The sequence below is a fragment of the Bactrocera oleae genome, chromosome 2 (assembly GCF_042242935.1).
Source record: "Bactrocera oleae isolate idBacOlea1 chromosome 2, idBacOlea1, whole genome shotgun sequence".
NCBI lineage: Eukaryota > Metazoa > Arthropoda > Insecta > Diptera > Tephritidae > Bactrocera > Bactrocera oleae.
The window spans coordinates 59,937,770-59,963,673 of NC_091536.1; the positions used below are offsets into that span (position 1 = coordinate 59,937,770).

Here is a 25,904-nt window from a genome sequence, read left to right on the forward strand (position 1 = left end):
AGGATTTTATAGGAACCATGTTCAAAACTAGATAGTGGGCGTGGCACCGCCCACTTTAAGGTGAAAACCCATATCTTGAGATCTGCTTAACCGATTTCACCCAAATTCGGTACATAATATTCCTCTCATATATCAATGTTATAGTACAAAAATGGGAAATCGGACGACAACTACGCTTATTTCCCATATAACAAGCTTTTAAATTCCGTCAGATTCTTTCACTTTATAGTATACAAATGAAACATCAATAAAGTTAACAAGTAAAGTTACAAATAAATCGCACTATAACTTGTGCCAGAAATGTGTAAAATCAGCCTCATATACCTAATATAAATAATTTCGAACCTCCGGTTCACTTTAAAACGCACCTACCGGTCTTAATAAAATTTAGACAGAATCTCTTTCAAATAACAGTCTACATTTTTTAGTTTGATATAAAGTTTTGCTAAAACCTATCGGTGTTCCTCCGGCTTGGTTCCTTGCAAGTTGCAAGAGTATGAAATGGTCGATTACACCCGAACTTTGCTCTTCCTTACTAGATTAAGTTTGGGTTTGTACTTTATTTCGGCTGATGTTGTTGTTGTTTTCGCAATAATGCGCATCACAGTGACGCTTTAACGTCGCGCTAAATCTTTGGCTATTATCGTTTCTTTTGTTGTTGTTAGTTTTAGTTTTTTCGGCGTTTAATTTCTCACTGTGTCAACTGCTTGGCTTACTTTGATTTTGCGCCTTCACATGCTTATTCCTCTACCCTTTGCAATTATAGATTTCTCGATTTCGGTTTTACCAACTCCACAACTCAGCGTCATTGTTTCTTCGTTTCAAAACAAAAATCGCTCTTTCGCATTGTGATCCAGTAAATCTTAGGTTTTCATATAAATTGCTTACGGTCGCTTGGCGTTGGCACAGTTCATTTGTAGAGCCAGCGGTGCAAAGTAGTGGTAGACGCATAACCGTCGAAGGATATTTTATGAAAACCCCTAAACGATTAAAATCAACAACAAAAGGTGAGCAGTCGTCTTAAAACTTAGTGCATTGAAAGTGTTTTATTATGTTTTTGAAAAAAATAATTTTTTTTGTTACCTCGCAAACTTTCAGTGAGGATTGTGTAATAAGCTAATGAACAATTGTTGTATTTTATGAATGTTGTGGATAGAAGTGATTAAATAACAGCGATTTCTGGCAATTATTGAATTCCTTGAGCCATTTTAATCGTTATTTCATTGAACAAAAATTGCTAAAAAGGAAAATTTTTTTTTGTAGTATTTCGTAAATGCAAATTTGACATCGAAATTAAAACCCTCATTTTTATTTTGAAATATATTATAAAAAACCGGTTGGCGAATAATTCTTAGAAATCCCTTTGAAAAGTCTATTTGTGTATTTATGTAATTAATTTTATTTTTTATTAAACAGACATGACTAATTTGTTGCTGAAGGTATTGCAACAGCTCTTCATAAAATCGTTGTGTATGCACGGTTCGCACAACAGTCGGCTCTTTGTAATCGAAACGGACCTAAATTTTTATTTTCCTCTTAAAATCCTTCTTTAAATTCCTCACATACTGTTGAGGAAGGTTTTCTGCCCAACAACCAAATTACAACTTTTCCGAAGACAAAAAATTGTTTTTTTTTTTGTTTACAGTGTAATTGACTGAAATGTTTCACAAATTTTTCAGGTTACTTATTGCATTAAAGTTTTCACTAAGTGTAAACATTTATAACAAATGTAATAGTCTAATTGATGAAATTGAAAAGACGAACTTAAGTGCGGTATAACACTAAAAAACGCTGGACTAGGAAACCAATTTTATTTGTATAGGGTTTGTATTGTAATTTCTTCTAAACTTCCCACTATTGTGTTACAACTTCCCCTTCCTGCAACCAAAACTCAACCCAACCTCAAACTCACCTCAATAATGGTAGATAATTGTTGCCACGAAAACGAGTGAATGTTAATGTGTCAGATACTAGAGAGTATTTCATAATAATGCCAATATAAAGATATCATACATAAACAAAACTAATAATTGCTGTTGCAACCCGATGAAATTGCGAAAGAAGGTCGGCCCCGAACGAGTGAGAGATGAAATCTCGCAAACAATTACAAAGAAAATTGCAAAAACAAACCTGAACACAAGCGCAGAAATAAAGAGGTCGTCAATGCTTCTGTGAACACTGGCAATGAAAACGAAAGCTTTCCAAAGAAGCCAGCGTTAAATAAAGATAAAAATAATATATGGGCACACACAACAAAAAGGAAAGCAAAATAAATAAAGCTGTGAGTAAAAATTGGTAGCTATCAGTGTGTCGGTGTAACGGTCGGTGGACGGAAGAGTTGTGCTCGTAACGCAGTGTGGACTGTAAATGGGCGATCATTTAGCGTCATTTGCGACATGTGTGTGTGTTCGTGAATGTGTGAATGGTCACCTACTTCAGACGTTTGCGGTTGCGCAATGCAAACGATTCAGTATGCGAACTTCAATATAAAAGATATACAAATAGCCGCAACTTGTAAATATTCATAAGCATTTGCTGACCTTCGTCTGTAATAGGTGAAATATTAATTAAATAGTACATCGTATTTTTATCAAAAGTAAAGTTCGCTACTATTTGACATTGAATAGTCGAAATAAACACATTACAAATGCAGATATTCAGCTTTAATTTATGCTTTCTATGGAAATGCTTGATGAGCCACAATAAAACATAAAAATAAACATTTTCAGTACGCATCATTTCGCTCGAAATACAAATCACCAATTATTTTAGTATATTTTGCGAGAACATAAATTTCAAAATATATATTATAATTAGAGCGAACCGAATTTAGTATTTTTATTTAGTTTTGAAAAATTCTTTTTAATTCCTAAAAAATAATTAATTGAAATTAATAAATTCATTTCAGTCGTTGTGGTATTTGTTTTACTGTTATCTGCTGCAATGAGTAATTACAAAACGCACGAAATTATGGATACAATTCAACTAATAATTTTCAAATGAAATCTTTAACAGTTATGCAATACAATACATAGCTTCTAAGAAAAACTCTGTATGGGTTTTTACTTTTACTTTTACTTACTTTTCCCCCATAGATAACATATATCTGTATATGCATATCTGGATGATGGAAAACTATTTCATAAAAAATATTGGAAATGTTTACCATAAGGCTCTATAAAATATATGTATGAATGATCAGTATGACAAGCGAAAATGCCACATTTGTCTGTCTGTCTGTATACATATGTACTTGGATGGAAAACGTTTTTATTAGACGAGATATCTTCATGAAATTTCGCGTGGGTTATTTTCCAAGGCAGTGCAGTCCCCGAAGAAATTGTTCAGATCGAACAATTATAGTATATAGCTGCCATACAAACTGACCGATCAAAGTCAAGTTCTTGTATGGAATAATGTTTATTTGTGAAGAGCTTAGGTGCAACCGAAGTTAACGTTTTCCTTTGCTTTTTGTAAAATACTGCAAACGTACATTTGTGCTGCTTAATCAAGTCAAACATCAATGATATAAAATGAAAAACTGCACTTTTTTATTGCATAATTTTAGGCATTTTAGCTGTGTTACAAGATAAGCTGAATCGCGTGTCTTCATTGCGTAAGCATTAGTAAGATATGGAACATAATTTTAGGCAAACCGGCATTGAAGTAGCTTAGTTTTTGCTTGTGCACGTCCAGTGAATTGGAAAGCTCACAATTATTGATGAATAATCACTACCGTTTCATTTCGCTTGTGAACAGTGGTGTTAAAAAGTTTTTATTCAGTGCTAAACAACTTTTATGTAACTTTAAGTCGAATATGGTACAAACAAACAGGCTGTTCAGAAGAGCACTAAATAATATACATAACCTAAATTACTCGTTGACTCTGCAATGCAGCCGTTAACTATTAATCACACTCAGAGCTAAAATTTGATTAAATTTTGAAAGTCAAGAACTTCCATTTATTAAATTGCCATTGATTTACTTGGTAACGAAAAACTTCGCACCCAATAGAAATTTCCAAGCAATTACAGCATAACATCACATCAAATAACCCTTATGCCGCTCCTGAAATAGTTCGTTGACAAAGTTGTATGTAAAAAGTTTAATTGGTCGAAATTCTGCCGGTCTGGAAATTCAAGAAGCGAGCATTCTTAAATTTACCTTGAAAACAATTTGCCAAGTACCTCGAGCTTTTGCAGACATCTGTGATAAATTTTGTCATTGTGATGACACTCTTGAGTGAAGAATGCGCTAAAGATATTCACTTAAGTTCATACCGTTACATACGGGTGTTTCGTGCGGATATTAAAAGATGTTTTGGAACTATTTTAACGAAATAATGCGAGGACATTATAGGCATTTGTTGCAACTGCTGTAAATTCAAGGACTTACATATTAGTGAGAACATACATATGTATATCTTTTAAATTTTATTCTAACCGATATACAATACACCCAAAAGTATATGATATTTGGACCGTTTACAAAAAGTTTTTGGAAGGGGATTCTACTAAAGAGTTCAATGCTTCAATGATTGATTTCCATGTAGCGGTAGGCATCTTTATTCTCCCGCCTACCAGCGAAAACAACTTCTTATTAAATTTACTTATTATTATTACAAAAATTAGATTTTGTATTGCTACAACAGATTTATGCCATTATTTGAAATTCACAACAGTTTCGTTGAACGTATGCAATAAGTAATCTCTCGCCGGCCTTGTGGTGTGATGCTGAAAAATTATAATAACATTGAAGTGGTCAAAGTTCAATTCAGGAACTGTATTTTCTCACAAACGTACAGTCACACTTTTGAGACGAATAGTGCCAGAGCAGATATTGTGGGTTCAACGGCTTTAACCAGCGCTCTTACGCCGTCCACACATTCAAACACACACACATCCACATAACCACCGCAACGGAGCAAAAGTATTTGTGTGTGTGTGTGTGGGCGTTTATGCCGGCACGTAAACGCGCACGTTTATTCCATTCCACGATTGGAGATAAAAAGTTTGCGAAAGCAAATTATGGTAATGTTAGAAACGGAGAAAAGAAAGCATAAATGTGAAGAAATATGAAATCTCAGTCACATTAAGGCGCCAAGAGTTTGTGTAGCGGGAAACCTGAAAGTAAAAGTTTATGTTATGTTTATGTATCGACATACATATGTATGTTAAAGAAAACAACAATGACGTTGTTAAGAGCTTAGACGCAAATCAACGTCGCTTTTGAGAAGCATCTAAACATTTTAACTTCGGTAACAATTTTAACGCGCAGATTGTAAATAGATACTCGCCATGCTTTCGTTTTCGCTGGCTGCACCTGAAAGTGGCAAGCATTGTGGTCGCCTCGCTTTATGTCCACTTCAGGAAGCTTACATTATCATTATATTTCTGTGAACTCTAAGAAGCAAACTGTCATGACATATTTTGTTACTGCATTAGATATGCTTAGTAAAATTGGAAATTGTCGCTTTTGTTTCTAAAATTTCATATTTGCAACTCTTCGCTTCTTTTCTAAACAAAATGTATCTCATGGCCCATGCGCCCATAAACAACTATAAATAACTGTTGATTTTGATGGCAGTGATATTTATGAGCATAATACCAAGTACCATAAACGAGGCACTATCAACAACAAGTTGTCACGATGCAAATGGGAGTAATTTGTTAATTTGTGCGATTTCTTACAAGTCTTAACACAAATTTGCACAACGAATATTTTTGCCTTTTAGGCGTCGGAAAACCGGTAGCAGTTCACAACTTAACAATGATAATTTGGTCATTAGAGCTTTTGTAATTTAAAAGCGAAATTGTAAAAGTATGAAGAATGGACATTTTTTGAGTAAAGACCAGTGTATTTGGTGGCGCTAAAGTAAGGAAGCTTAAATAAGTATGTGGTGATGTGTACGAATTATAGCAAAGAAGTTGCTTCTGCTCCGGTAAATAAAATATTTTCCTTCTGGATTATTTATTGATAACTGTCACACAAAAGAAACCATTCCAGGTATAATCTTTATTTGCCTTTTTCAGAACAATTCCCAGACTAAACAAAGCAAATTAACACTTTTGCTATTTACTACGTATTCGTATACGAGTATACTCGTATTGGTCCATTCGACATTTTTATTAATTTTTTTGTACGAGTATATTTGTATACACTAAACAGGGTATATTAAGTTTTCCACGAAGTTTGTAACACCCATAAGGAAACGTCGTAAACTCAATAAAATATATATGTTGATCCTTCTGTTCGCCTGTCTGTATATGTATAAGCTATCGATCTGAAATTTTGCACCTGTCATTTTCTCACAAAGAAGTTGCTCACTTATCGGAACGGCCGGTATCGTATCGCTTAAGCATATAGCTGCTTTAAAAACTGAACGATCGGAAACAAGTGCTTGTATAGAAAACTTATTAATTTGACGAGATATCTTCACGAAATTTCGCACGAATTATAGTTCAAGGCAACGGTGCAATATCCGAAGAAATGGTTTAGATCGGATTACTATAGCATGTAGCTGCCATATTAACTGACAAATCAAAATCAAGTTCTTATATGACAGCTTTTCTATTTGTGAAAGATATAATAGCTTCGGCGCAACCGAAGTTAGCGTTTTTTTTTTAATTTTCTATCCCCCCTCCCCCTTGGTGAGATGTCGATAGATTTTATTCAACCCCCTCTCCAACCACCAATCTCATGTTATGTTGTTATTGTCGTCTTTTTATTTACGACTAGTTAATTAATAATATAATCAATATTGCCGAGAGTTATAAATGTAATAAAAATTTAACAATAGAATACTTAAATCGTGACTACTGCGAGTAAAAAAAAGAATATCTATCCTAATTCAGTCCATGGAGAATTATGCGCTGTCTCAAGAGAGACTATTGGAACCAACATGTCCATATGATTTTCCGTAAAATCATCTGCTCCTTCAACTTCGTTCTGATCTAATCACTCCAAGCCGTTGACGCTTGCGCACAGTAACTCACTAGCTCGTCTTGTGACAATCCGTGATGGTCGCAGTTTGCGGAGCATACGTGTTTGTTTAGCTGGTGCAATGTGGGCGGCTCGCCTGTGCTCTACAACTCTTGTGATAGATGCAAAGGAAATATCGCATGTACTGCAGCATATTTTCTCTAAATCATCATGTATACTTGGGCAATAGAGACCATAAGGCGTGCTGACGACGGCATTTAGCGGTTGAATCGGTAGGCAGTTTCGTAATAGAAATGGAGCAAATGACTTTCCGTCATGCTCTTTAAAGTCCGGAATTGTCAAATGTCTATAAACCTGAGTTATAGGGTATGGAGGTGGCAGAAAACGGTCGTGAAGAATCATATGCATATATAACAAAGCAAGTTAGAACCTGTCCGTGTGTTGCTGCCACTCAGCTCGCACGCTCTCGTTCATCGAATCGCAAGTTCGGCTAACAGTGGCGCGAAAACTAAGGACGGACTACACTGTACCGTAAATTCAGACAAAATTGAGCTAAGTATTTGGTGAAAAATAAATATGGAGGTATGAAATTCAGTATATGTATAACGTCAAAGTATGAATGAAAGATGACGCCTAAGATTAAATCTTAAGCATGTACATACAATTTGGATTAAATGGACCAATATCATCATCATCTTACGTAATTTATGGACGCCCCCTAAGATAGATAGATTTAGCTGTCAAAATGTGTTTAATGTTTCTAAATGACGTAAAACACTACCTTGGGCATGACTTGCAACTTCGCCAAATTGAGAAAAAGCCAGAAGTTATGGTCAAACCACAATGAATAAAAAAATTACTGACAATTTTTTTTAATTACCCAGAAAAAACTGAAGGAGGTATTCATTATCTCACATACTTAAATGAAGTATGATTGAAGATAAATCAATACTGCAATTTGTTAACCTTTCAACTTTTTTCAATTTATTGTTTTAATCTCAATTTTTAGTTTTTGAAACTTATAAATTTTGAAAATGACTGTAAATTAATAAATATTCAAAAATTACTTTCTAAAGAAAATTTAGGTACAATATTTCTCGGTACTTAGTTTTAAGGAATGGGAATTGTAAACCATAGTTCAATATTCGCGTCAATGCTTCAACTCAAGCAACATTATTGAAGTCGCTCTGAAACATAATAAAATTTCATTCAAACAGCAACCGTTACGATTGAACAACAACAACTACATTCACAATTTACTATATTGCATGGAGACCATTTTTTTTAAATTACGTTACATTAAACTATTTCCAAACAATTTACAAGTATTGTAATTATGTCCATTTCTTTGTGCGGTTATTTCTCTTCTTTTGCTGATATAAGAAATCAGTTTGTGAGCATGGCGCTTAAGCGCTCGTCAACCGTAATAGCATTATTAGCAACAACCATAGCAGAAATACAAATTTTTGCTGTCATTCGTTGTTGCTTTTGGCTATCGGTTAAACTAGCGGTCCGTGCCGCAGCAATCAGTTAGTCGCCAAAAGTCAATGGACAAGCGCAAGAAAGAGAAACGCGCATTACAAACGTTGGGTATGTTTAATTAGTGAAAATGCGGTACGAAGATGCGGCGTCGTTGTCCTCAGCAGTACTCACATAAATGACTCAAAAATAAAAGAAATACAAATTATAGAGGCAAGGAAGGTTAGAAGAAAATAGTGGATAGGAATTCTTCTCATATTTGTAAGTATGTGTATGACTAATTTACTATGAGAGTATACTTGTAAGTAGAAATTACTTATTGAAAATAATTTTAAAATTGAATATTTTTGCAGTTTTAAATTCGTTGATGTGCTTACTAAAGATCCGTTAAGGTCTTATGCTATATACCTGCTTCGATTTTAGAAAGTTAGAAACCCAATATTTCTCTTCTAACGCTAACTTTGAAAATACAATATTATATCCAACTTGGTTAGGGTTCAGTATTTTACCTTCTATATCTTCATTTACTCCAACAAAAATGCTTAGGTATTAATTCGACTTGGTTGCAATTACCACAAAAACATAAGTATGTCTGATATGATGAACATTTACATATAATATTGTATAAGTACATGTGCTTTGGTTTCTATTGGGCCATATCTTGAGTTAAAGTTAAATCTATGAAATAGAAAATATTGCACACACACAAATGCAAAGCGCCATTACAGCTGGCAGAAAGCAGTCAAGCAAGCGCTGAGGTATCATCAAATATATAAATACATATTTGCTATATACGTAACCACAACAACCATACGTGCCACAACAACTGAAAACAGCTGAGACTAAAGTGAAATTTACTTGTTGTTTTTTATTATGGTCTGTATCGCATTTTAAAGCGAATTGAAGCGCTTCATACTATTTTGTCCAGCGGCGGTGTAATGGTGGAACGCACTTAAAGCAGAAAAAAGTTTTTTGTTTTAAATTGATACTGATTAAATAATTATAAATAAAAATATAAAATGGGCAAACACAATACTAAACAATAGAAAATAACGGTGTCAGTCGCTTGACAAAAGAATTGAATTATTTCTATTCAGTGACTTTTGCGTGTGCTCATGCGCAGCACCCAGTAGCGCAGTACTCACTGCACGCATGCATGTTGGTTATTATTGCGTCGTCCACCGAATGTATGCCAGATGTCAAAGAGATTCTGCACCGTGTAGCCAGCAAAGCCACGAGTTAAATGCGGTCAACGCAGAGCAATCATAAAGCGATTGGTCACTTTTCCGTTTTGTTGCCGCTGTGTTTCTATATCAGAAAGACGCATATACATACTATGGTATATACGTAAAAGATATTCTTCGAAAAAAGCCGAAAGTTGAAGAAAAAATTATAAATTTTAGTTAAAATTGTTTACATGTGTGCTGCGCTTGCGGCGATCTCGATCGTCGCAGCAAAGTGAAAAGCCCACATTGCGTTGGCAGACCGGCGACCACGGGCTTTGCGAGTTTCTCAAACTGTTGGCGATGTTTGGTCATTTCATTTCGAAACTGGATCGAGACGCAGTCAATACCGCCAAAAACGATTGGTACAAGTTTCGCCTACATACATACATATGTATATACATGTATGTACATACTGATGGTTACATATGCATTTGTGCGCGTGTGATTTTGTTGTTGTTTTCGAGGAGTAAACTTGACATTGCGCGGGAAAATCGTGAAACGTGAACCAGCAAAAGTTGTTATTGTTGTGTTCGACTTAGATAAACCTCTCGTAGTAAAAGAGAGAGTGTGAAATTTGTTTGTGAAGTTTATGCAAATTTTGCGCATTTTTATTAACCAATATTTATATATGTAAAATATGCTTATCAACATTCATCACTGCATTTTATTCGATTTTCTCTTCATATAATTATCTTTATTTTTCGTTTTCAGCAATGACAACACGAACAGAAACGCATCTAAGGCACACTTGGCCCGCACTGTTGCTAATTTGGGCCTGCAGTGTTGCGATGACAGCCAGTCAGGGGCTGCGTTTGCCCGATCAGCAACCTCAACAACAGCAGCAACAGCAACAACAAAATGTTCAACAGGTTTTCGTTCCGCAGCCACAACAATTGCATCCACAACAGCAACAGCAGCAGCAGTCGCCTGCTGTAAGCTATGGACAGGAGCGTGGTTTGGGTTCAGCTTTCCTGAGTTTAATTGGCCTGCAGCAGGATAATGACCCCTATTTGGCGCGCACAAATCAAAATTGCGTGAGTGGCGATTTATCCGAGTGCTTTAAAACACAAGCGCTGGGCAGTTTCGATGAAATTTTCTATCGCGACCAATATGCGTAAGTTATACATGGTAACCATCGCTAATGTAAAATATACTTAAATATTAAAACTTAACTTATATAACTTTTCTCCTTTTTATAGTTTGTCTGATTTCGCCCGCGTCATTCGTTTGCCCGAAACGCAGCAACGCTCCCTCTTGCAAGAGCCATTCGAGTATTCCCAGGAACCGCGCAACGAGGATACCGATTGGGACCAATTGGTAAAATACGCATTGAGACGTGCTGAACGGTGAGAGTTTGACAGTTTATTTTTATCAATTATTTTCACCATCCTTATTACTCTTTTTTTAAATTTTACCCTTCTTCATATCGTTTGTAGCTTTGTCAAGTCCACAGCATTGGAAATCGACGTGCCTGAGGAGCTCACCGAGGCGGGGCGATATTCAGCACGTTTCATTGGTAACGACATTGACAGCGAATTGGACGTCATTGAGGATAAGCATGCGCCCGTCTTCAGTAAGTCGCGCTCCAAAACATGTAAATAATCCATCTCCTCAAGTTGCTATTAAATCATATGGAATCGAAAATTAATATTTGAATTCTTGACTATTCCTCTTAATAGCTCGCAAGAAGTTGAAGAAGATGATCATCCCATTGTTGTTGGTATTGAAAATTTTTAAGCTGAAATTGTTGCTCTTTTTGCCCTTCATCCTTGGCATTGCTGGTTTGAAAAAAATACTTGGCTTGGCTGCTATCATACTGCCCGGTTTGTTTGCCTACTTCAAATTGTGTCGTCCACAAGGTGGCCCAGGTTTTGGCGGTGGCGCCTTCTCTGGCCTCTTTGGCAGCAAAAACACCTTTCCCGAATACTCTCCACAAGGCGTCGGCTCAGCCACTTACTACCATCATCATGATCATTACGAAGGTGCTGGCGCTGGACATGGTCAATTCTATCGCCAGGATCCTTCCTTTTCGAAACCATACACAGATTACTACAGCAAAAATTACCAAACTGTTGGCAACAGCGGTAATTCTGTAAGCTTTGGTGATGCTCACGAAGCCGCCTACTCGGGATATTATGGCCGCAACACTGGCAAGGATATACAGAGTGAGCAGAAGAGTTAGACTGCGACGAAAGTCGGCCGAGCGCAGCCATATCCCTTTGCCATCCCAGTGACATCACTCTTTGAAGTTATGCTCATGTTTATGTTTTCTTCTATGAGTTAAGTTTCTGTTGTTTGTAGTGATTTTGTTATATGCTAGTGCGTGGTTTGCGTGGTTTCATCGACAGTTGATTTGTAAATATTTTAGTTGCTCAATCACTACGTAACTTTAGTGTTGGGCTCTCATCCATTGTCCTAGCTAAATTATTTATTATACCTATACATATGTATTGAATGTATTTTATATAAATAAATTATAAACTATTTTCATAAATTGAATTACCATTTAATGCTATGTTGTTTTAACTTTAATGGGTTTCAGTAATCGGCTGTTGTTTCACGTATGCAGCCTGGTGGGAAAATTTGGTTTGGATGGTTTGAAGTTTTCCTTCAGTTTCTACTATTAGGGTGACTCAAAAATAGAAATTATAAGAAACCATTATTGTAAAACAGGCAACTTTCTAAAAGGTGTCTAAACACCTATTTTTCAGAGGACCAAGCGAAAAGAAAGGTTTTATTTACCCACCATAATTTTCTAATATTCTAATGTAATAAAAAAAGCGATAAAAAAAAGTCAGCCAAACAAATACAACAACAATAACAGCGATGGAATATCCTTACCTTAGAAATATTGTATTAAGAGAAGAGAAGAGTTTCCAATAGGTTTTCCTCTTATGACGTTCCCACTTACCTACGTTTTTATATGGTTAGTATGTGAATAGCTTCAATTTGTAACACAAATCATTTACAACAACCAAAAGGCATCCTGTCAACATAGTCATTCAATCGAGTATATGTACTGACATCCATATTACATGATTTAAGTACAATTTTTTTTAAAGGAGTTTTCCTCCTATTCGCTTTGGTTTTGTTTCAAGCTCTAGGTAGTACAAAGTACCTACATACATATGTGTATATTTTCATTTTCAATTGAATTAATTTCAATATCCTCCTTTGAAAGTTTTTCAATACCAATGTTGGAGATTAATGTGAAACTTTTTCTATTAATTTCATTTCCGTTTCAATGATTACATTTTCTGTGCTACTTCACTTTATAAGTTAAGATATGTTTTGAAGATCAGAAACTCTCAACGGGCAAAGGCAAGACATTTTGTATATATATTTATTTTCAGCTAATGGGACAGTGTGTAAATGATGGAATTAGATGATTGAAATAATATCTTCGCTTAAGATTATGTTAATAAAATACTCTCATACTGGCCGATACATGTATAGGGTATAAACTCAATTGGAAAAACGAAAATCGTTTTATTGAGGAGTAGGAAAATATTTGGACCGAAAAACCACAAATCGCCAATTTTACTTATTTAGATTTTATTATTGTAGAAAAAATCTAAGCCCTCTGTTGTCGCCAAATTACAGATATATTAGGTACAAAGTCAGCTGGAATAACGAAAATCAATATTTGTACTATATGGTAGGTAATTTGCCGGTATGGGGGTAATTCCCTGGCCAACTTCACACATTTTTGGCTTTTAACTATATTCTTATATATCCAGATATCTGACGTATTAACCATATAAAGCCAAACCGTAGTTTTAATGTCTTATATAAGGTACATGTTGTCTAGTGGTAGTATTGACCCGATTTTAACAATTTTTGGCATCAGGACATACTATTATCAGATAAAGGTGTTCTCTGATTTTCAATAAGATTCCTCACAGATTGATGGTTGAGGTATGGTATAAAGTCGGCCCAACGTTCAAAAGTCTATATATTATTTATTATAGGGCTAGTGGATATAATTATAATGTCATGTATCAAATTTAAAATTGGTCACACGGTCGGCACCACGCTCTTTATCCATTTGTCTATTGTGTTTTATTTTATTTCAACTTATTACATTAACTCTATATATACATATATGTATATATAAATAAATTTAAACATTTTGTAAAATTAACTGAAGTTAAATTTTAATTGTGCCATAAAAATCGGTAATCATTCCCTCTACTACCAATCACTAAAAACTGGTGACCCCGTAAACAAAAAATCACGCGTATAAGGTTTGGGGGTTATGAACGACAGCAGATGTCCAAATGCAGCTATCCAAGCGTTGTTTACAACGATGAATTTCTAATGTATAGCAAGTGGAATCATATTGGATAAAAAAAGCCGCTACAGTTCTATCTGCAATCAAACTAAAGGCACAGCTCAGGGATGCAATCAACGCATTACCATCAAGTGACTGCTACACGTTCTTCAAAACCCAAATTCTAGAGCGACTCAGGATTAAGCTTCCTATAAAGTACGTTTCTTTTGCAGGCTTTCTGCAGACCAAGCTGGATTGAAAAGTTCAAAGCTTGCGACTGTACTTATAGATGAAAGCTAGCCCAATGGGTCTAATATTTGTGTAAGTTTGGAGAGAACACCCCTTTTTGTTTATTTTAAGTTTTCACCAAATAAGTCATAAGGTCATCCATGTAGAAACTTTCATCGTTTGCATTTTTTCTACGTGAGCGGTAGATATCGACTTCCCTTAGCTTCCATTTGAGAATGATGACATTGCCATTGAGATGAGACGCGCTACCGCTTGCTTGCGAGAACGTTCCGGAATTGCATAACCTATTTTCGCTGCATCACCTGGCAGTCCTTCCGAATTCTCAGTAAAAGGATATACAATTGTCCTCGTGTTGAATACCAATAAAGTCAAATTAGTAGCTCTTATTGCGAAATTCAAGTTCGTGCAGCTGAATTGGAACTCAGCAATTCCTTCAAAAAATTGTATTCACGTTCATAAACGCATGCAATAACATTAACACAAAATGACCGATCATACATACGAAGTTAATCCAATAGTCGAGAAGAGTGTTGGTATCAACAAATTGCTGTCGAAAACAATGAACCTCAAATGCCGTTATTCTTGACAAACAGAGATGATGGTAATTTCTTACGCAGAAATGAATCGCACAAGTTGCAGACAAAAATACAAAGAAACGCTTTTTGACTAAGACAGGAACAAACATCTCTTTCCTGCCATTAATTTTCAAAAGTTACGACTTGCGTACAACAGCTACCCAACTGTCCGCTGCTAACGGCTTACCCATTAAAATTTATCAAATTACAACGAGGAGCCGTTTTTCATCATATCGTGAAAGAAAAAGGGTTTTTACTCAAAGAATCTCACAGATGTCTAACGCAAATATAGCACCTTCGACCGCGAATGAACAGCCATATATTTTGAGAAAAAGAACTGGATGTATTATATTCGTTGAGTATGTGAGTAATGTATATTCTAAGCAAAAAACTGTTGATAATTTGTATATGTTTTTGTAATCAGTTTCACTATTAATCTGCAAAACTCATGCCATTTCAAAGCATGATGATTGCCTAAACAACCAACTAAAATATTTCAACAAAGCTTGGGAAGTGGTAACGACTGAATCTTTAGCAGAAATCGATTTCCAACCCCCACGGTTATTATTGTTGCCATGAGTCTGCCTCGCGTGAAAACTTAATGCCATAAAGCGTTCAATGTTTACCATTAAAGGCACTTAACGGCGCACCACTAAGCACACACTTGCGCTTACATATTGTACGAAAACACAAGTGGCATGCCACTAGCGGCCGCCATGGTCATGACCATATTGTTGTTGCATCCAAGCAACATTTCTCAAAAGAAAGCTGCTTACAACAATTGCTGGCGGCTGGTGGATGGTGTTTATGCGCTGACAGCGGCACTAGCTCACAAGGTGGCGCGTGGTTTAGTTGCTTAGCCAACTACAATAGATGGCGAGGTAGCGGGTTTGCTGGTCAAATGCCGATTAGAGATATACAGTGAAATTGCTACAATGCAACATTAACCGTATTTGCCACAGCTCCAAACATGGCATTGTGTGCTTACATGAATATAGCGAATGCTCAAATGGCCGCGCAGCTGTGCAACTTATCAGCGAGTCAATATGTCAGTTAGTCTGTTAGTAGATTGGTGAGCTGTGCGCTTGTCCATTGTGTGAAACAGTCACTGCTATTTCTGTCTTCGCCAACTGCTTTTATTGAACTTTATGATTTTCTATACAAACATATATTAATTGCAGTTTCAATAAAAAGGCACTTGTGCTCTTCATGCCCGCATTCCTGCGCTGAAAGGAGGTGTGATGGCGGGTTTACGTGCCGTTGTGCTAATGATTAATCCTTTCAGTTTTTATTCAACCAGTTTTTCTCGGCTGCTTCTCCAAATTGTAATGATCAAGTTCTTATTCTAGACTTGATAATTTCCTTATTGCATTCTTCTTTGCAAGTTAACCCAGTTTTCGGACGAAGATTATTTAGCACATTTAATAGCATTGGTATTTCTGCTCTTGTGCAAGTCAGTTGTGGAATATACATGTAATAGAAGACAATATATGGTTCACATGACTGTGTCTTAACTTTCTTTCTTACATTTAGAAGCAAAATATCTTGCATTATGTTGCCGGAGTTTTTCTCAAATTCGTTTTTCCGTTGTGTGGTAAATTTACTAAAAAAAAAATTTTCCGGTTATCCGGTTACGTTTATTATTTTTTGGGGAGGTTTGATGTTTGTGAAGTAAGTATAAGTTATTTCGAAACTACGGTAGATAAGTAGTAATTTGCATACCACATACTGCTGTAATGACGTGTGTTCAATAAATAACGGGAATTTTGGTTTTTTGAAAAAAATATATTAATGTTGTCGCCTTTAAAATAGTTTCGCCATTCTATATTATGTACTTATGCCAACGCTGATTCCAATCGTCGAAACACTTCTCAAACTCGGTTTTTGGGATAGCCTTTAGCTCTTTCAGCGATTTTCATCTATCTTATGAAACGACGTCATTTTAAAGTTCTCTTTATTTTTAGAAAAAGGAAAAAGTCACACGAACTCATGTCTGACCAATATGGAGACTGGCACATCGTTACAGTATTGTTTTGGCCAAGAATTTACGAACAAATTCTTTGACCAATTTTTTTTTTAACAAACGAAAATCGCGAGGCTAAAAACACGTCTAACCTTAGCGGCCACTATAATGAGCTTACGAAATTACATTGGTTGCTCCCAGTATGATTTTAGAGTGTTTAGAAAGCCATCTTCGGAAATCATGGATGCATATATTTTATCGCTCGTAACTATACTAGAAGATATTATTTAAAGGGCACTTATTTGTTTGTTGGTTTCATTTGATTTACAGCTTATTTGACAAAATGTATTTGGCACCATCTTTCTGGCATAATAAAATGTGAGATACTTATAGCTTTCATGTTTGAAAATGGATGCAGTTTCCGACAAATTCTACACCATGAAATATATATATTATATAAATATGGTATGTACAAGTATATCTATATCATAGGAAGATTGGTTTTGTCAGAAGATGTTCATGTTCAAAACTCTACTGATAAAAACAAGTAACCCTCGTAAACTTTAAATTAATTGGATTGTTATAAACATATCTGAAATGATACTTGTGTATTTGCAAATGTAAGAACCCTTCATTGAAATATCATATCAGTAAGGAAACATACCAGTCTACAATAAGAATTCTCTGATCTGGTCAAAAAAGCATCAGACATTAACCGAAACCGAAAGCTGACAAGTTGGGCTTATGTACATATGTAAAGAGGTCTATAACTGGGTGATTTAACTGCAGACGAGTAGTTAAAGAATGTGTGAATCACAAATTTCAACGCGCAAACAATTAATTGTGAACTGCGAATTATGTAGAAAGATGAAAAAAAGTCTCAAGAGATTTTCCCACACTGGAAAGTGTTGCACTTTCTGTGATGGCAATTTGCACTGTAAACAAAAAAGACAGAAGCGCAAATATTTATTTACAGACGCGCACCGCCGTCGACCTGCAGTAATAAAGTGAAAATCGTAAATAAGGTATCTTCTCGTGTGTGGTTTAACCACAAGCATAATTATGCCTGCGTATGCGCGAGTATGTGAGTAATGACGCTGAACTGCAACCAACGACATTAAAGAAAATTTCAATTTTCACTATGGAAATCAGTGTTGGGAATTAGGTTTCCTGAATGTTAGAAGTGCTGCCTGCTTTGATATAGCTCTACGCATATATGTATGTATATACTTATGGGCATCGGTAAGGTGGAAAGTGTGGCGCACGTTATGCTAGTGGCAAGTGCTAGGAAGATGTCGTTCTCCGCCTAACTTGGTCAAAGACGTCGGCCAAGTAGAAGCGACTAACCGCATCTGTACATGTATGTGTGCAACTATTTAAGTGCAATGTTATTAGATTAACAACAATAAACTAAAGTTTATAAAACCAAAGTCTACTCCAGCAATTTGCTGCCTTGCTTTTGATTTATTTGCTGCAAGTTGCAATGTGCGGGACACACAAACAACAACAACAATGACTTTGGTAAAGGCTGTGTTGCGCGCAGTAGTGGCTGTTGCATCTTATTTCTTGCACTTGAAAAACAAGTTGTTGCATTTATTGTTGTTCTTTTTTTTCAAATTTGAACCCGTTGTTATTTTGCTTGCAACATACTGTCGACTTGCTTCTTTTGGCATATCACTCATTCATTTAACTAACTGGGATTCTACAACTAAGCCGCCGATCGGGTTTTCTAACAACTACAACAAGCAGCCTGATCCCGCTCAGCTTAGCAGCAGCAGCGCCAGTCAGGTTAGCTGCAAAGCGCAGCAATTCAAGCTGCCCCGAAGAAGCCACACGGATAGTCGCTTGCCGCTTGCCGCCTGTACGTTAGTAGTGCATATAAAATCTTAATCACGGGCATGAAATTCGCATTAGGTCTTCTGATATCACGACGATGTCATCGCATTCTAACCGTTCGTGCAGTGTCAATGTGATTTGTAAATAAAATAGCAAAATCTTTTGAGGTGCAAGTGTGCAAATTTAAGCCCAACCATTAAAAGGACTAAAAGCTAAAGGATTAAAAGCGCGTATCCTGCAACGCATGCGCTTGTTATCCTGTCAAATTAAACACACATGTAGCGGTTAAAGTGCAGTAACCTGGTGTATTTGAGTGTGTGTGTGCGTCAAGTCGGGAACAGTGAGCTAGATAGCATTGAAAACTACAGAATATTCCAAAGAAAAGTGTATTGTGCCGCTGAATACACGCTTCAATAGACCCTATAATCGAAGCGGTTAAAACTCTTTGAAACCAGTGCAAAATGAAAGCGCTAATATCGTTTGGTGTAATATCACTTCTTGCCATCGTTACTGTGCGTGCTACTCCCGCCATCAGTTCCAGTGAAAATGCGGTAATTATAAAGTTTTACTAAGTGACCTCATAACATGACAAAACGTTAGCATCGGTTGCACCGAAGCTAGAATAGCCTTCACAGGATATATATATTCAGATATTGTAGGAATGTTTTAGAAACAGCTTCTTGGTGAGGAAAGGATTTGTGCAAAATTTCAGAGCGATAACACTAGCTACCAACAGAAGGACATTGCAAAATCAACTCAGCTCGTCACGCTGAAAATTTATATACATATATATGTTTTAGAGGTATTCGACATTTCCGTCTGCGTTTGGCAGGCTTCGTCCGAAGATTTCAGAATTACACTTAAAGTCAATAATAATTTGTAATAGAATTATTAACTGAATTTAAGTAATTAAAATGAATCCCCATGATTTAGCAATGCGAACAATATAATCTAAAATAAGAAAGAACGTTAACTTCAGCAGCACCGAAGATATAATACCCTTCACAAGTGAATTTCTTATAGCAACTATTTGAATTACTAAATCTGAAAACATAACCAGCCAACGGTTGGTATCCAATTGAAAATCATTTACTTATTCCTTCTTGTTTGATATAAACTACTCAAGTCGAATTAAGGTTATTAAATACGGAAGAAGATCTTTTATGACCATCCTTAACTTGAGTTTGATCGATCGGTTATATATATGCCATAGTTGTCCGATCTTAAAAATTTGTTCGGATATTGTAGCTTGGACAATATCCTATATAGGATATCTTGTCATATAAAAAAGTTAATTATCTTTGTCGTAGAGTTACACTGGTCTAAAGTTGTTTTGTTTCTCTAAATATAAGATCGATTTTGGATATATTTGTGCCCACAGTTCATGAAACTATCAATAAGTTTGCAAGATTTGCTCTCGTTTGTTTTTAAATCTTTATTTTAATTTTACACTAAAAATTTAAAAAAAAAATAAACTAAATAAAATATTTATTTATTATTTCTTATATAATACTTCCACGTCCAACGCTTTAACAAATTGTTTTATCATTCCTAACTACAAGTAGATCACGTATTGAACCACTGAGTTGATTTTGAGGATATACATAACTTTGTTGTAGATGTTTATCCCTCTTATTCCATCCCCATATCTGAGTGTTTAGCGACATCTTTGTTTCTGAGTAGTCCATGCGAATTACTTTTGAAACTAAAGCGAAGTTTTCATTGAGCAAAACAGGTCTGACTTTTAGTAAAACCTTAAAACTTTCCGCATCATTTTTTTGCATAGTTTCGGTTAGGATCTTGGCAGTGCTGATGTTTGTATGTAAAGGTGCGCAGGATATTCAGCGCAACAAAAAAAAGTTTTGTTTTTGTGGAGCTGAGTTATTTATAAAAAAAAGTTACTTCATTTGCTAATTAACAGATCATATATAATCATACAATCGTCACACTGTGATGAGGCTGGGGATACTTTGGGAAATAAAAATATTGAAATTATTTCCAACAAGATAAAACGTTAACTTTGGTTGCACCAAAGCTATAATAATCTTCACAAATAAAAATATGTCTTACAATATTCTGATCGTTCAGTTTTTACGCCAGATATATGCTATAGTGGTTTGACATCGGCGGTTCCGACAAATGAGCAGCTTCTTGGGGAAAACAGAACGTGTACGAAATTTCAGACCGATGTGTCAAAAACTGAAAGACTAGTTCGCGTATATACAGGCGGACAGACGGATTTGCCTAAATCAACTCAGCTCGTCATGCCTGTTCATTTATTTATTATATATATTTCATAGGATCTCCGATGTTTTGTTCTAGGTGTTACAAACTTCGTGGCAAACTTAATATATCCTGTTCAAGGTATACAAATTAAAGTGTTGGTATCGCTGTACAGCGGAAACAATGTGCCCAGTGAATAGAACGGCAATGGGCATTCATTCTGCCAGATTTGAACCCGTTATAAGATATACACGGACTGGTACGGTTGTGTTGAAAGTGTTTTGCGGTAAAGGTTTTTGAATATCTGCTTTATATGGCGTGAAAGTGGTTTAAATCATATAGTGATAGTCGTGAGATAATACAAATTTTGTCTCTAGCTATTAATATATTAATCTCTGTGTAGTTTGCAAAGATTAAAAGTGAAATATTTAGTTAATCTACAAATTTGTGGCATATTATTTTTAGAATTAAGACTATTCGAATTTATAGGCGAATGTATTGAATTTAGGTCTTATGAGTACCACTTATAAGTGGTTTCTTTTAAATATCTTACTTAAGCCCGAATTATGGATTTTAAATTCCCTAATGAATACAAAAAGTATGTATCGAATTAAAGCTAGCGAAAGATATGGATTCATATCACTCATTCAGATATTTTCCCCAGTTCTCGATTTATATAAGTACATACCATATATGGTGTCAACTTTATAATACAAAGTCAACTGATAGATCACAAACAATTATAACCTCTGTAACGCAAAGTTAATTTCAGAACTTGTTCTATGTAATAAACTCGAAATTGATCTATATATATATTAACACATATGTGTTAGAGGAGCAGAAGTTTATGTAATAATCTGCTCGGAGCAATCCTGCAGAGATTCTTTATTATGTAGTACAAAAAGAAAGAGGAGTACAAAGAATGAAATAAAATTGGTGGGAAAAAACTGTGCCACGCCCACTGACTAATTTTGAACGCGATTCCTATAAAGTAATCTCATACCATCCCAGAGATAAAATTTAATGTCTCTGGCGTGTTTAGTGCTTGATTTATCGCGCTTTTAGTAGTTTTTAACAGTACCGTTATATGGGGAGTGGGCGGAGTTGCCACCCAATTTCAACTGTTTTCACACTGTAGGTAGAAGTTCAAAAAGCCTTTGCTACCAGTGAATTTTGTTATTATACCATTAGCGGTTTAGGAGATATGCACATTAAACCTATTAGAGGCGGGACCACGCCCACTTTTTAAAAAAAGTTCTAACTGCAGATGCCCCTCCCTAATGTAATCCTGTGTACCAAATAACAGTCTTGTATCTTATTGCGGAGCTTAGTTATGGCAAGTTATTTGTTTTTGATTAATGGCGTTTTGTGGGCGTGGCAGTGGTTCGATTACGCCCATATGCAATAACAACCGTCTCACGGTACCAAGAAACATGTCTACCAAGTTTCATAAAGATATCTCAATTCTTACTCAAGTTAGAGCTTGCACGGTCGGACAGACGGACGGACGGACGGACGGACAGACAGTCACCCGGATTTCAACTCGTCTCTTCAGCCTGATCATTTATATATATATACCCCTATATCTAACTCGATTAGTTTTAGGTGATACAAACAACCGTTAGGTGAACAAAACTATTATACTCTGTAGCAACAGGTTGCGAGAGTATAATAAAATAGTTGAAAATGTAGTACACAGCCAAGGTTTGCAGATTACAATACATAGACATAATATAATATAATCTATAATGGAATCACGTCCAAAATACCAATTAGGTTAGAAATTTATTATACACAAATGCATATGAGTTAAAGGTTTTACTGTTTTGGAAGTCTTGTGAAACCAGTAGGACGATAACCGTAATATAATTCCCACCGGAGAGCTTTGTAAAAGCTTACCACATGTCATATTATACTTGTATATTGTTACGATGAAAGTTTCGTATAGATATTTCACATACATATGCATAGGTCAAATATTTATCGATCACATGCTGAAAAGAAGTACTTTATATAAAGGATAATTTTAAATATACAGTACTAAACCTCGAATGTCGTATGACATGTCATTATTATTTAAAAAGCAAAGTGTACTTATATATATAGTTATACCGCTCTTTGTGTTCGAAAATCTAAAGGGAAAGGCTGCAAAAAAAAACAAGTTAATTTTACTGCGACCTATAAAGGCGGTCACTTCAATGCACATTGATTAACACTACTTACTAATTTCAATGTTTGCTAATGCTGTTCTGTCCGAAATTATGAGTTCTATTAAGAACTTTTGAGTTCTGAATACTTGTGAATTCTGAATTAAAACAAATATGAAATATTTTTATACTCTCAACCTGTTGCTACAGAGTATAATAGTTTTGTTCACCTAACGGTTGTTTGTATCACCTAAAACTAATCGAGTTAGATATAGGGGTATATATATATAAATGATCAGGCTGAAGAGACGAGTTGAAATCCGGGTGACTGTCTGTCCGTCCGTCCGTCCGACTGTGCAATCTCTAACTTGAGTAAAAATTGAGATATCTTTATGAAACTTGGTAGACATGTTTCTTGGTACCGTGAGACGGTTGTTATTGCATATGGGCGTAATCGAACCACTGCCACGCCCACAAAACGCCATTAATCAAAACCAAATAACTTGCCATAACTAAGCTCCGCAATAAGATACAAGACTGTTATTTGGTACACAGGATTACATTAGGGAGGGGCATCTGCAGTTAGAACTTTTTTTAAAAAGTGGGCGTGGTCCCGCCTCTAATAGGTTAAATGTGCATATCTCCTAAATCGCTAATGGTATAATAACAAAATTCACTGGTAGCAAAGGTTTTTAGAACTTCTACCTACAGTGTGAAAACAGTTGAAATCGGGTGGCAACTCCGCCCACTCCCCATATAACGGTACTGTTACTACTAAAAGCGCGATAAATCAAGCACTAAACACGCCAGAGACATTAAATTTTATCTCTGGGATGGTATGAGATTACTTTATAGGAACCGCGTTCAAAATTAGACAGTGGGCGTGGCATAGCCCACTTTTAGGTAAAACCCATATCTTGGGATCTGCTTAACCGATTTCAACCAAATTCGGTGCGTAACATTCCCCCTATATTTCTATGATATAGTGCGAAAATGGGCGAAATCGGACTACAACCACGCCTACTTCCCATATAACACCATTTTGAATTCCATCTGATTCTTTCACTTTCCACTATGCATATCAAGCAACAATGATTATATCGGGATAAAACTTTGCGTGAATAATACGTTTAATGTATGCCACCTTGTGACCAAAAATTGTCTAAATCGAACCAAACCTGTTCAAGCCCCTAAGTACTAAATATTATATGTGGACCCCAGTGCCTATAGTTAACCTTCTACCGAAAATATCAGCCAATCCACAAAGAAATCTAAAACGAGTATACCATTTGACTTTGCGAGAGTATAAAATGTTCGGTTACATCCGAACTTAGCCCTTCCTTACTTGCTAAATTATAGTATTAATAACTTTTAATACATATTTATATATCACTTTATTCAATTCGCCAACAGATTCCCATAGTGAATCGTAATCAACTGGAAGAGGGATTCCTGCGTAAACTGAACATTAAATGCAGCCAAAGGGATAATCATTCGTGTATGATGCTCAAATTGATTGTGTACATGAATCGAATATTTCAAAAGTCTTCAATCGATATTAATGATAATCTAAGGGTTTCCCAAAATAGGTAAGCAATAGGTAGATTTGTCCCGAAGTTGTCTACGCGAAATTATTTTAGTGAATAAGTGTCGTAATCGAAAGCCATAAAAGCACATCAAAATAATACACTGCCGTTGACACACATAAAAATAACAACAACACTATTTAAAATTTATTTCGAATTTCTCTTTTGCAGAGATATCGACTCCATACCGGATGACCCCGATGATGATTTAATGTTAGCTCGTTCCATTGAATCAGATGATGAGACGCTAGGTCTGCTGATGGCCGGAAAAATTTGGAAATTCATACGCTCACGTACGCTGCGATATAAATTTTCCGACAATGCAGACTTCGTGCTCACCACCGAACCCAAAGGCAATTTAAACTTTGGCGTATCTGTGAGTCCGGTTGAAACGTTCGAAGAAGGACGTGGCAAGATGAAAAATATGGGCCCAATGTTGATGATAATGATGGCCAAGGCGGGCATGGTGGGCGCTATAATGCTCAAAGGTTTATTCCTGCTGGCGGGCAAAGCGTTAATTGTCTCCAAGATTGCACTGCTGCTGTCGGTGATAATCGCATTGAAGAAATTACTGTCCCAAAAGAAGCATATCGTTGAAGTACCGCATCACGATACATACAGTTCGGGTTGGGCGAGAGCTTTGAACGGCTTCATAGAGGGCATGGCCGAAGTGCCGGCGCAAATAATGGCACAGGAAGCGCAGGATATGGCATACAGTGGACAAATGCCAACAGAGGAAGTGCATTAGGCACAAGCTAGATAGTCAATACATAAATTATATGGTACAAACGATTATTTATGAACAGATATATAAGAGTACTCATTAAAAACGAATAGGAATATTTAATGACAGAAGGTAAGGGACAACCAAACAAAAAATAAAATAAAAAGGTTTAAAAAATATTAATTGACAAGCAGCTGCAGAAAAACTGCAATAAAATGTAAAAATCCAAAGCTAATAACTACAGACGAGTAAGTTCAGTCGGTTATCTTGCGTAACACTACGAAAGCAAACAAATTAATAATATATACTTTTATTCGTGCTATTAATAAAAGATATCTATTAAATATTTATTTTACCAACAAAATATTTTATTTTCATGGAATAAATGGAAAATAATAATATGGAACGGTGCTGCTAACCATCTAACTGTTTTATTCTATTAATTTTTTTTTCGAATTTATATATGTATGTTATTCGCAACCCGTTATTTAACTACTTAACCCAACTATTGTTTTATGTAAGAGAGAAAAATTGTATAATAATATTTTTATTTTCGTAAGGTAATATTTATTTTATTATTTATTGTACAATAATTTATTAAAATAAAACGAATGTAGCTTTCAACATCGCTTTATTGTTTACCTTTTTAGTTATTCTTAAACCTTGTAAACAAATGACAAA

At 35.6% G+C, this 25,904-nt stretch overlaps 2 protein-coding genes across 4 annotated transcripts; both read left to right on the top strand.

The window, feature by feature from the left end:
* The first annotated feature begins 921 nt into the window (after nt 1-921).
* On the top strand, nt 922-12,157 carry Osi2 (DUF1676 domain-containing protein Osi2). Of its 3 annotated transcripts, none has more exons than XM_014239678.3 (5): nt 922-1,007; nt 10,359-10,761; nt 10,847-10,993; nt 11,084-11,241; nt 11,327-12,157. In XM_014239678.3, the coding sequence occupies exons 1-5, from the start codon at nt 971-973 to the stop codon at nt 11,827-11,829; spliced, it is 1,248 nt and encodes a 415-aa protein (XP_014095153.3). In that variant the 5' UTR covers nt 922-970; the 3' UTR covers nt 11,830-12,157. The 3 variants fall into 3 exon arrangements, with proteins under 3 accessions (XP_014095153.3, XP_036234278.2, XP_036234279.2); XM_036378385.2 differs by having other exon boundaries at nt 11,084-11,220; XM_036378386.2 differs by lacking the exon at nt 922-1,007 and adding an exon at nt 8,487-8,682.
* Nucleotides 12,158-18,591: 6,434 nt separating this feature from the next.
* Osi3 (Osiris 3) lies at nt 18,592-25,851 on the top strand. Its single transcript, XM_014239679.3, has 3 exons — nt 18,592-19,094; nt 24,327-24,502; nt 24,671-25,851. The coding sequence occupies exons 1-3, from the start codon at nt 19,005-19,007 to the stop codon at nt 25,245-25,247; spliced, it is 843 nt and encodes a 280-aa protein (XP_014095154.2). The 5' UTR covers nt 18,592-19,004; the 3' UTR covers nt 25,248-25,851.
* Nucleotides 25,852-25,904: the final 53 nt, after the last annotated feature.